The 13575-nt window shown below is 33.0% G+C and overlaps 1 protein-coding gene across 1 annotated transcript in view; it reads right to left on the bottom strand.

The window, feature by feature from the left end:
- LOC126750076 (phospholipase A1-like) overlaps positions 1-13575 on the bottom strand; it is a 34664-nt gene that overhangs the window by 20887 nt on the left and 202 nt on the right. Inside the window, exon 2 of the mRNA XM_050459576.1 lies at positions 13392-13559. Within this exon, the coding sequence (XP_050315533.1) occupies positions 13392-13559 (168 nt within the window). The remainder of the gene's footprint in view (positions 1-13391; positions 13560-13575) is intronic.

The raw sequence follows: 13575 nt of genomic DNA, 5'->3' as shown, positions 1-13575 counted from the left end.
AATTAAATTTTTTTAAACATCAGATGAAGAACAAATTCCATTTAACATTACTATTAAAAAATTTTCTTTCGTAAAGTCCTTAACTAAATTTGATGCTGTCCTAATCACTTCACTGCTAAGAGTACATTAATTATGTTGGATACTTGATTGTACTGTATGAGGTCATGAAAACTAAGGCAATCATATCACATCTTTTCATACTGATCATGCAATATACACACAACATCATTACTACTACTATTAAGGAGATTCACATATTTATCATAAGGGTCACGTGTCTCTCAAACGAACACAAATGGTATCAAGTAGTTACGCAAATTAAAGTCACTAGCCACAAAGAACTAATTAATCGAACTTACATGATTTTTATAAAAATACTTTCTTGAACTTGGTAGTAGTTTCAACGAATAAGACTTTAGCATAAATTTCATCTACAGGCGTTTTTGGTACATTATACAAAACTGATTGATAAAAACTTTTAACTGCTATAGTATCAGCACTACCTCTAGTTTTCCCTTAATTAACTGGATGTCTATCTTTTACATAAACTATATATTTACTTGGAAATAATTCCTCACTCTGGATAGAATCATTTAGCTAGCTTTATTTAATAATAATTATGAGATATTTCAATATACACTTGTTGCCGCGACAATTTTGATAATATATTTTGTAATTAATACTAACATCGTTTTCTTTGTTTATATTAATAAACAGACAAGTCCCTTGAAAAACCTAATTGATTCGCAAAAAGAACTTTTCAAGATAGAAGTTAATTTTATTGTGCCAATCTACTGTGCAATTTTCTTTTACAATATATTTCGAACTTTAGCTTTTATTAGACAAGACCAAATAATTATATTTGCATATGTGCAATTTTTCAATTGAATCTAGATGCTTTTGATCTTGGTATGGCAAAGTTAGAAAGTCATTTACACCTAGTATAATAATTACATATCGTCAATAATGTAATATCCTCCACAACTTTCTTAATACCCTGAAGTACATTGTACTTTTCCTGGCTTAATTATAGTTTGTTTATTATAACCGATAAAAAAGGGATAAGTATTTTGGTAGTAAGTGGTAGTAAGTTATGTCTAAACTAATCACATACAATTAATACCTTCTGAGACTATTTCAAATTGGCTTTCACATACTCTCAATGTTTTTGTATGGAATAATTGCTATGGTCATTTTTTAAATTACAGTATGAACCTTACGTGTTTCTTTATTTCATCTAGTTGTTCTTGTAGCTTCATGTTCTCCTCTTCAAATATCCTTATTATATATACCACATTTTTATTATCGTTATTTAGATCCACCTTTAGGTTATTCTTTCCTTTGAGAGTTTGATTTAATGTTTTGTTTATTTTCGTTTATTTTCACTAAATTGTGTTCGATACTAATTTTATTATTTAAAGCTTCTATTTCCTCTGGTGGTTTTTATGCTGCGATGCATCATGTTTAATCTGTTCCTTTAATTATTTTATTTCTTCCAATAAATTAAATATTTGCTTGAGAATTTATTTTATCTACATAGAATTGTTCCTTTCCTTAAACTTATTATTGTCATCCTCTTGGTTTTCTTATACTCCCAAAAACCCATAAACTTCAACATATGTGTAGTTACACTCTATACATAGCCATATCTTAAAAAGTACCAAGTCTATATACAGGAAAAACACTAAATAAAATTTCGTTGAGCTGATTGAGGTCTACATTTCTTGTAATAATTATCTTCTCCCAGAACTCGAGACATTCGTGGTTTTGTTCTTTAAACAGACATATCTTAAAGACTATCGTGTCTGCAATAAAAATATTAAATATAGATTTTGTTTGTTTGTAGAGTTGATTGAGATCCACATTTCTTATTGTAAGCAATCTTTATGTTGACCATCAGTATTTCTCCGCTTCATCAATAGACGCATTGTGGGGTGGGATATATGTGCGTGTGGTTATTCGTAATTAGTAGATTTAAAGTTTTGGGTCTCGGGTTTATTCGAGGCTCAAGAAAAGTTAGTCATAAGGTGCACTCGTAATCATTCGGTTTAAGTAGATTAAAATATATCAGAACATTGAATTTGACACGGGCGTATTATTTAAGGTTAAGGTAATAACACTCAATTCGAAGAGACTAGACGGGCATAAGTGCATAAATGTTTGTTTGCTTTATTTTACCGACGGAATTTATTAGTTGCCTAAAAACATTGCAAGTTTATTAGACAATTGTTATAATTATTGAATTTATATGTTCATGCCTAAGCAAAACACTCTTCACAAGTGGACCGGCTAATTCTAAGAACCAATAAATAAGAGTATGTTTGTAGATATTACAGTGATATCCCGTTGAGCCTTTTGAATAGGCTTGGTAGGTAGTTTTTTAGGCAGTCAAGAAAAGACCGTGAAAGTAACTTAAGCCTAAGATTCTGTTTTGTACTAATTTAAATAAATATAATTTTAATCAACCTACCGGGTGTTTTTCTTACAAAGCAGCGGTGGGATATTTAAAACCCTTGTGCGCCGGGTTATTTTGATAGTAAAATGGGGAAATCTAAGTTTAGTGACTTAAGTGCGAAAATTAGAAGCTAGAAAAGTAAAAAGAAAACCGATTACTAGGTTTCGCCGTGTCGTGCCCGAAAAGTGTCTAAACGAAAACGTAATATTTCTACGAGCAGTGATAGTTCCTCCGGTTTGAATCGATCGATCTTGTCTAAGTCGAGGGACTCGATGCAATTAAAGACGAACTGATTAATTTACGGCGTCAAACAACAATTCGGGCAGGAGATGAGCTGCTAGTTCTGATATTAGATCCGAGTCGTGATGAAATTAATGTGGAAAAGTGGATTGTGTGGCGAAAAAATACCAGTGGGATGATGATACAATCATAAGAATCATCTCTGGACATTTAAGGGGTAACGCTAGGCAGTGGTATGACGAGAATATTAAATACGATACGTCTTGGAAGAAAATGAAGTCAACGATAAACAAGTAGTTCTGTAAGTTTGTTCCATTTTCAAATTTATTAAGAGAAGCAGCAAATTATGAGGCTATGCCAGGTCAAAAGTTAGATGATTATTGTTTTCAAAAACTGTCGAAATTAAGAGCCCTAAATTTGGAAATTCCTGACGTTTATCTGATTGACGCTGTCATAGGTGGATTAAAGGATAAAAATATCGCTCGCATCATTAGGGCCGCACGACATGACGATGTGAATATTTTATATGCTTATCTAAATATGATGGGTGATATGCCCGATGGTAGTATCAGAGGTGCTAATTTAATCTAGAATGTAGATATTGTAAAAGATTAGGTCTTATGAAAAATGAATGCCCATTTAAAAACGGCGGATTTCAGGAAGTTCAGCAGTTAAGCAAGTAGTTGCGCACTTTATTAAATAATAGCAGGGCGAAAGCTCAAGTGCCTAATAGAGGTAGTTAGGTAATTCAAACACCCTTGTTAAGTATTCGGTGGCCAAAAGAATGGATCTTTTATTAAGAATTTAAAAAGTTTAACTTTAAACAGCTTTATGGGTACATCTGTAAATAGTAAGTTATTCTGTGAAATTTATATTACTATACAGGGTGTTTCAGCACCAGTAAGCGCTGCTTATTAGTGGGGCGAGACTTCATTAATCAGGAACGCGCAATTATGATAAAACGGAAAAATCAATTGTCGTTTCAGAATTTAACTGCATCTGAGAAATGCTTTATAAACTTAATCGATATTTATTATAGTTCTTTTGATATTTATTTAATTCGTTTGGGTAAATTATCATCGGAATTTAAAGAACAATGTTTTAATCTATTAAGCACATTTTCCGATTGTATATCATCCTCGATAAGAAATTTAGGAAAAACTAATACTGTTGAAACGGAAATTAAGTGAATATCTGACACACCAGTTGTTCGATATCCATATCGTATGCCTGATATAGAAAGAAAAATTGTACGAGGTATTATTGAGGAACTACTTGAAAATAATATTACTCGGGCATCCTCTTCTCCCTATGCAAGCCCCATTACGTTAGTTAAGAAAAAGGATGGTTCAGCCAGAATGTGCGTGGACTACCGTCAACTTAATGCAATTACTGTAAAAATCACGGAATAATTCCGCATATTGAAGACTAAATCGATAAATGAGGGGATAACGAATTTTTTTTCTACGTTAGACTTAGCATCTGGGTTTTACTAAGTTCCAATGACTGCCAATTCAATAGAAAAAACAGACTTTGTAACTCCGGACGGACACTACGAGTTTTTGCGCGTGTCTTTTGACTTAACCAATGCTCCGGCAGACTTTCAATGTTTGATAAATAAAACGTTGGGACCATTACGCAACAAATTTGCCTATCCATATATCGATGACAATTATTATACCATCACATACAATCGAACAGGGCTTGGAACGCTTGCAAAAAGTTTTAATTCAACTTCGTAAACACAAACTTTCCCTTAAGATAAGTAAATGTGTATTTTTTCAAACAAACATCGAATATTTAGGTAGAAGAAGTCATACGGTTGTTGCAGCAGACCGTCTCAAAAAATGGATATCTATCCAACATGAAAATTGAAGTGGTTCTGTCGAAATTTATAAAATAGGTCAAGTTAATAGATCTTAAGTTATAAGTATAAATTATAGCAAAAGTTGAATTTTTTATAGCAAAAGTTACATTTCGTATGGCAAAAGTTGCCCTGTTATAGCAAATGTTGCATTTCGTATAGCAAAAGTTGCATTTCGTATGGCAAAAGTTGCCCCGTTATAGCAAAAGTTGCATTTCGTATGTCAAAAGTTGCCCTGTTATAGCATAAGTTGCATTCCGTATGGCAAAAGTTGCCCTGTTATAACAAAAGTTGCATTTCGTATGGCAAAAGTTGCCCTGTTATAACAAAAGTTGCATTTCTTATGGCAAAAGTTGCCCTGTTATTGCAAAAGTTGCATTTCTTATAGCAAAAGTTGCACTCTTATTGTAAAAGTTGCGTTTCTTATGGCAAAAGTTGCATTTCGTATGGTAAGAGTTGCACTGGTATTGTAATAGTTGCGTTTCTTATGGCAAAAGTTGCCCTGTTATAGCAAAAATTGCATTTCGTATAGCAAAGTTGCACTATTATTGTAAAAGTTTCATTTCCTATAGCAAAAGTTGCACTGTTACAGCAAAACTTGCATTTCGTATGGTAAGAGTTGCACTGTTATTGTAAAAGTAGCGTTTCTTATGGCAAAAGTTGCACTATTATAGCAAAAGTTGCATTTATTATGGCCAAACTAGTGTCATTATCATAGTAAAAGTTGTATTTGGTTATGGGTAAAAAAGTGTTTAATTATGGCAAAAGTTGCAGATCCTGATTACTAAAGAAGAAACTCTTAAGTAATCATAATTATATGACTTATTTGTTTTCTTTTTTTAGGTTTTGATAATACATTATTAGACATAATTATTAGAGTAAGAGGAAACAAAAACATATATATTTCCATGCGTTTTATTTCTAGTTGAAGAATTCATTATTGCAAATAAAATATAAGAAAAGTATATGTGTACTAGGGAACTTCAGATAAGTATTTAGGGAAATTTCATTGATACATATAATATGAATTATTATTTTAATTAAGTATGTATAGGGTCTGAGGACAGACCTATTTGTCAGGATGGCCGAGTGTTATTATATTTATATGTTCATGCCTAAGCAAAACACTCTTCACAAGTGAACCGGCTAATTCTAAGAACCAATAAATAAGAGTATGTTTGTAGATATCATATTACAGTGATATCCCATTGAGCCTTTTGAATAGGCTTGGTAGGTACCTAGTTTTTTAGGCAGTCAAGAAAAGACCGTGTAAGTAACTTAAAGCTAAGATTCTGTTTTGTACCAATTTAAATAAATATAATTTTAATCAACCTACCGGGTATTTTTCTTACACAATAATTGTTTGTTTAATAGTTATTACTGTTTCTGTGGTTTAAGTATTTTACAAAATATGGGCAAGAAAAATAAAAGGTGTCGAACAACAAGTTGCAATACCCCTGAAAGCGACAGTAATTATTGTCGGTATGGCAGGAAATCTAGAGGAGAAACCCGGGCTAAAGATTTCCATCTAGTAAATATTTTTTTTACTATAATACTCTATTCAGCCTGAATCAAAAGTTTTAAAGTATAATTTTTCCATATTTAAAAAATAAGGATTTATTGCAAAAGTAGATAAAATATGAAAATTGCACATATTAGCAAAAAAATGGGACATCAAAATAAATTTTATAGACTTAGAAGAATACAAATATTTTATCTGAGATACTTTGTATCCTAAAAAGGCTCCAATTAAAATGATAAAAACTGTGCCTAATTTCATTAAAAATGGTAAAATAAGAATAGTAAAATAGAAATTGGGTTTTCAAATAACAACCAAGAAAGGACCCTTCCCTTAAAATTTACAAAAAAAACTAACCTTAATATTCACTTTAATATAATTTTACCATTATTATCTCTTATGAGAAGTTATTATCTCTTAAAGTAAGTAAACTTAAATCCGACCAAAACAAATAATAAGATAGTCGAACTGAGTAAGAAACAGTTAATCCACAGAAATAAAAAATAAGGTATAAACAAAAACACCAGTTTATCTTAAAAATTCGGCAATCAAATCCTTAGAATAAAACCCTGATAAAAATGAAAGGCTACATAAAGCTTTATAAGAAATATTTATACAAACACAAGTTAACGGTATAAAATATGAAATACCGCCTATAAACCGAATATCTTGGTTATGAATAATGGTTCCAACACATAAAAGAGCCTTAAATAAAGTATGAATTAATAAACCAAAAATAGCTAATTTGGTTCTTCCAACACATAAAATAGTAATCATTATACCTAATTGACTTAAAGTAGATAGGGCAATAATTTTTTTTAAATCAAACTCAAAATTCGCCCCAGCCCCTGCTATAAATATAGTTAATAATGAGCCATAAAGTAAAATTATTATTAAAGATTAAGAAAATCCCTCTTTTGAGTGAATAAGAAGGTAAACTCCTGCTGTGACTGAAGTAGAAGAATGCACAAGAGAAGATACTGGAGTTGGAGCAGCCATAGCTGCCAGAAGTCAAGAAGAAAATGGAATTTGTGCACTTTTTGTGATTGCAGCTATAACAATAAAAATCGTAATAAATATTATCAAAGGATTCTCCTTATAAAAAGAAAATATAAATAAATTTCAACTCCTTAAGGACATTATTCAAGCAATCCCAATAAGCAACGCTGCGTGTCTAATTCGATTTGATAAAGCAATCAATATTCCAGCATTAAATGATTTTACATTCTGGGAATAAATTACTAACGCATAGGAAACAAGGCCTAACCCGTCCCAGCCTAATAAAATTCTAACTAAATTCGGACGGAAAATTATTATCATCAGAAAAATGAATAAAAGTATTAAAATAATAAATCGCTTTAAATTTGTATCTCCGTACATATACTCCTTGCAGGAGCGAGACTTAGTTCGTCACATTGTTCAAGATCTTTTAAAAGTAAAAACTATTAACGATTGCTATCCCCTTCCCTGAGTTAATGATCACCTGAAACGATTAAAGAATTGCTCTTATGTTATAACGCTTGATATGGCCAGTGGTTACCAGAAAGTTATTGAAAGGCCTTTCAATGTTCTAAGGTTACCAGCAAATTCCTATGGAAAAAGAATCCATAGCAAGAACCGCCTTCATTTCAGCAGATGGCCACTAGAGTTGAGCGATATTTCACTATCAGTGATTTTGTCACCGTGATTTGTAAATCGCCAATAACGGCGGTGACTGAAAGATTCATATCACGGCGACCCGTTATTTCGAGATACCTGTTACCGTTCCACTAGTGTATATTGTCATGGAACGACTTCAAGCTAAATGCGTATGACGTATGAGTGATGACTGATATTTTTACAGCTTTTAACCACAGCCCGGCCAGTTGGCCCGCCACCAGGCGACTCCTTAAATGTAAATATTAAAAATACAGTGATCACGGTCACCGTTTAAAAGAACGGTGACTGCCGAATCACGGTCGCTAATCACGCCGTTCCTAATAAATCACCGGATCGCTCATCTCTAATGGCCACTATGAATACTTAAGGATGCCATTTGGATTAGCTAATGCCCCTTCAGTTTTTCAAAGTTCAGTGAACCAAATATTAGGATCTTTACAATATGCTATGGCCTTAGTATATTTGGATGATATTTTAATTCCTTCGGTAGATGTTTCTTCTGGTCTTAAGGCTCTAGAGACAATTCTAAAAGTGTTTGAAAATGTGGAATTAATATTATGTTTATCAAAGTGTCATTTCTTTAAACAATCTATTGAGTACTTGGGTCATTAAATTTGTAAAGAATGCCTAGCAAATGGAAAAACTTCAGCAACTAAGAATTTCCCTATTCCTAAAAATGTTCACGAAGTCCGACTATTCCTAGGGTTATCCGTTTATTTACGTAAATCTGTTAAGGACTTCGCTCTCATTGCTAGACCACTTACACAATTGACTAAAAATAATATAGAGTTTTCTTGGGAAGATCAACAGCAACAAGCCTTTAATTTCTTTAATGATATTTTGTGCACAAGACCTGCACTTCACACTGACGCATAAAAATTCGGAGTTGCAGGAATATTGCTTCAAAAGCAGCCAGACAATAAGTTTCCTATTCTATTTCTATTTTATATTTCAGCAAACAAAACAGTAAAGAAGAGCAACGATATCATTCTTTTGAACTTGAAGCAATGGCTGTATCTATTTAAAGATTTCGAGTATACTTATTGGGTTTATCGTTTAAAGTTGTAATGGATTACAATGCTCTCCGACTGACTATGGCCAAGAGAGATCTTATTCCTAGAAGACGTATTTCTTGGATGTTGGTGGATGATAACGCAAGAACTTCATTTTATAATAGATTTTAGCACTTAGTCGAAATCCTATTAAATGCAATTAAAGTGATTGGGTTTTAACAGCTCAACTTCAAGATGAACGTTGTCGGTGATTGGTCTTTATAACAAATGCAGTGGAAGAAAACAGCCAGGCTTTTTACACCCTATGTCAAAAATAAAGACTCCAATAGACACCATATACCTAGACCATTTAGGACCATTTGTAAAAAAATAAGCAAGGAAACATGTACCTTATAGCACAGTCTAACAATTTGAAATCTATATACTTTGCTTATATTAGCCGTTGGCGTCTTCACAAAATATGTTTTCATGAAAGCAGTAAAGAGTATCAAGAGCTTGCCTGTTATTAAATTTCTCAAAGACATGTTAAGTATTTTTGGTGTTTCTCGGCTCATTATTTGTGATCAAGGAACGGCTTTTACCAGCAAGAAATTAAAAAGTACTTATCGGAAATGGAAATAAAAGTTATGTATAATGCCACAGCGTCATACCCAGGGCAAATGGACAGGTTGAGCGTTACAACCGTACCATTTTGTCAGCAGCAAATCAAATTTGGAATTAATTCATCAATTAATAAGACCACAGGAAAGAGTCCTCGTGAATTGCTTTTTGGGTATAGACTGAGAGGAGGTAAAGATGGATTCCTAACAGGCAACAAACAAGTGTCGCGAATCCAGATATCGATTTAACTTAGAACAGACGAGAAGCAGCTGAAGCTATTGAAATAAAACAACAGAAACAAAACGCTAGTTTAGCGGCAAACGAAACCCACTTTGCTTTGAAGTCCATGATTTAGTTCTTCTTCAAAAAGAAATACTCAATATAATAACAAAAGTAAAAAATTATTACCGAAGTATGATGGTCCTTACAAGATCAAGAAAATCTTAGATCACGAACGTTATGTGGTAGAAAATCTACTTAGAGATGATGGATTTAGGAAAAGTTACGTTGGAATTTGGGCAGTTGATAAGATTAATCCTTATAATATTCGAAAGGAACAAGATAACGATCTTCCTTCTGAAGAGGACTTTGGAAATGAATGTGATAGGACGGAAAGTCGTTCTTTCTCATCTAGGTTAAAAGTAGTTGATGATTGTTGCGAAAAGTCATTAAGCAACAGTCGCTTACCATTAGAAATGGAAATGTGGTGGATGAAAAGTTATCTGGGGACAAAAGTTCCAAGAATAGAGAAAAGTCTCCAAGTAGGGCGTTTCAGCAAGACGGTGCTAAAGCGATAAGCAAAAAGGCGCTTAAAGGCAATACATGCCAAGGGATAGACACTACCAAAGACTTTGGTACATTGCTAAGAGAAAAGTCCCTTAGTAAGGATTTGGATTTTTTGGAAAGAACCAGGCGATCAAAGCAAAAGTGCTTTGATTGCAGATGCTCATCTCAAAGAGGATCTTAGGCTAAAATTAGTTATAAAACACTCAGCAAAGAATAAGTCTCGCTGGGTAATTTTAAAAGATTAGGTTATTAATATTGTTTATTTGTTGAGACGAGCCTTTGGTAGCATTGGCCGACTGTAAGCAATCTTTATGTTGGCCAGTATTTCTCCACTTCATCAATAGGCGAAGTGTGGAATATGTTATGCTTAATAAGTAGATTTAAATTTTTGGGTCTCAGGATGTTTATTCGAGGCTGAAGGAAAGTTAGTCATAAGGTGATCATTTGGTTATGTAGATTAAAATATATCCAAACATTTAATTTGATACGGGCATATTATTTAAGGTGTTAATATTATAATGTTTATTTACCCACATAAACTAATAGAACTCGAAATATTCGTATTTTCATCCTATTCACATTCACAAAAACGGTTATATCCCAAAAACTACCATAAAACTATATTTTTTTTTAAATATATAAGTTAACCCTACAATGCATCATGTAGCGTATCTGCTACATATAAAATATTGAAGAATTCTATTTTCATTAAATGTTTTATGATACACCTAAATGCATAGTGTAGCATACTATATACACACTTTAAATCGGGTTTCGCTTTGCTGGCAATAGATGGCGCAGCAAGTACAGAATTTTAATTCTAATGTCAGCTGTGTTGTTTTGGCGGTTGGTGTGTGTGTCTGACGTAGTAAATTTGTGTTTTTTTGAACATTTGAAGCGGTTTTGGCAGACAAACTCGATAAATTTGGTAAATTAGGTAAGTATTCAAATTATTTGTTATATCAGTGCGTATCCAGAATTCATAAAAATAAATTACCGGGTATTCTAATAAAATGTAGCAAATATGCTACAACATGCATTTTATGATTTTTTTTTTAATCTCAGGGCGATGGACAAAAAAAGGGATTTTCGAAAACCTTTGACAATCCAGGAGTTGGAAAAGTTGGCAGAACGTTTTCTTGAAAGTGACGATGATCTGGAAGAATTGGACGAAGATAATTTAAGTGAAAACGTTGATAATTGCTTAGAATTGGCTGCTCAAAAGTTTCAAGATCCTGTGGATTACGCCAATTTGGACATTGAAAATACTCCAATTATTTTTGAGCATGAACTAGATGGTGTAGAACTAACCAATTCGAACGTTGAAAATAATAATGAGGCAGATATTGTCGACGAAATAATACCTGAGAATGAAGACGCGAACGGTACAGAAGAAAATATATTTACACTGGATAAAGACGCATTCAAATCTATTTGAATGCGTTCAAGGTACAACATTTAGAGGTGATGAAAATCTTCCAACAAATATAATGGAGTTATCAACACCCTATCAGTTCTTCAGGTAAAACCTAATAAGTCAATTATTCCTTTTGCAGTTGATTGACAGCAATTTGTTGATTTTTTTTTCAGATACTTTTTTACCGATGAGCTATTTGAGAAAATCACTGAAGAATCGAACCTCTACAGCAATCAAAAAAATATTTCGAAACCGGCAAATATAACGACTGGAGAAAAAAAGAAGTACATTTGTATCTGCATTTATATGTCGGTAATAAATATGTCAAATATCAGAAGATACTGGTCTGAGGAATATGGATTCGAAAAAATAAAAAACACCATGAGTATCAATCGATTTGAAAAAATTCGTGAAATGCTACACTTCAATGATAACACGAAAATGCTTCCTAAAGATCATGCGGATCATGATCGTCTGCATAAATTGAGGCCAGTTATCGACTCTTTGAACAAAACGTTCCAAAAAATGTTCCATTTGAAAAGTGTCTATCTGTAGATGAGCAAATGTGTGCAACAAAGGTAGACACTACATGAAACAGTACATGCCACTAAAGCTTCACAAGTGGGGCTATAAATTATATGTTTTATCTGGTGTTACGGGATATGCGTACCAATTTGAAATATACTCGGGCCAAGAAAATTCTGAGAAATACCGTTTTCCAAATGAGCCTGACCTTGGGGCTTCAGCAAACGTTGTTATACGCTTGTGCCGGTCAATTCCCAAAAACTGCAATTACATTGTCTATTTTGATAATTATTATACAGGAATTCCTCTGATGTCATATTTATTCTCAAATGGCATTCTTTCGCTAGGAACAGTGAGAAGGAATCGTTTGCCCAACTGCAAATTTTCTAGTGATACTGTTTTCAAAAAAAAAACGCGAGGTTCTTTCGAAGAATATGTAACTTCTTTTCAAAATACTCCTTTTGCCTCAGTTTTATGGCTGGATAATAAAGCACACTACTTTCACTAAGTCACATTACTTTCTACATACATGGGTTCTTCTCCAGTTCAAGAAGTGAAAAGGTTTGATAAAAAAGAGAAAAAACGAGTGGAAGTACCATGTCCAAACTTAGTGTTAGAATATAACAAACATATGGGCGGAGTGGATCTTTTAGATAGTATTTTAGGGCGTTACAAAATCTCAATGAGAACCAGAAAATGGTACTGCAGAATTTTTTATCATTTAGTTGACATTACCATCATCAACGCATGGCTTCTCTATCGGAGGGTAGAGAGGCAAATAGGAACCACAGCCACAATGTCAATGGAAAAATTTCGTGCTGAAATCGCCAATTGTCTGTGCAACGTTGGGCAGAATGATTCAAAACACTTGACCGAAATTTAGAACAGAAAAAGAAAAAATCATCTTCAACCGCAATTCCTCCAAAAGATGTAAGAACTGACAACTTTGGTCACATTCCGAACTGGAGTAATACCAGGCAACGATGTAAAATACCCGGCTGCAAAGGATTTTCTTTTATTTTTTGTGAAAAATGCAAAGTTCACCTATGTTTGAATAAAAATAAAAATTGTTTTGGTAACTTCCATCAATAAACTGTTAAGACCATTTTTCCTTTTTTTTGTATCATAAGTGCGTGTTGTAGCATATGTGATACATTTAAACAAAACTAAAAAAATATATAATAAAAAAACAAAAGATTTTTTAAAATATTTTTTACCCATTCACAGCACTAATACCTAACCAAAAATATTTTTTTGAAATAAATTTAAAAAATCATGCATTGTAGGGTTAAAATACACAATTTCTCGCCTACCTTTGTCAATTGCGGTAAATTCTTCGGGATTTTCGCTAGTATATAGGTAAAAAGTCACCTTATCCTCCGTAACGGGGTTGTTCTGAATATCCCTCGTTTCGATGGCGGCATTTTTATAGATATGGAAAAAATCGTCCTTTAGTCGGTCCTCAACGGCCAGTTCGACGACTAGTAATTCCGTTTA

The sequence above is a fragment of the Anthonomus grandis genome, chromosome 2, assembly GCF_022605725.1.
Source record: "Anthonomus grandis grandis chromosome 2, icAntGran1.3, whole genome shotgun sequence".
NCBI classification, from domain to species: domain Eukaryota; kingdom Metazoa; phylum Arthropoda; class Insecta; order Coleoptera; family Curculionidae; genus Anthonomus; species Anthonomus grandis.
The sequence above is the reverse complement of the archived record's forward strand: the minus strand, read 5'-3'. Positions and strand labels throughout refer to the sequence as shown.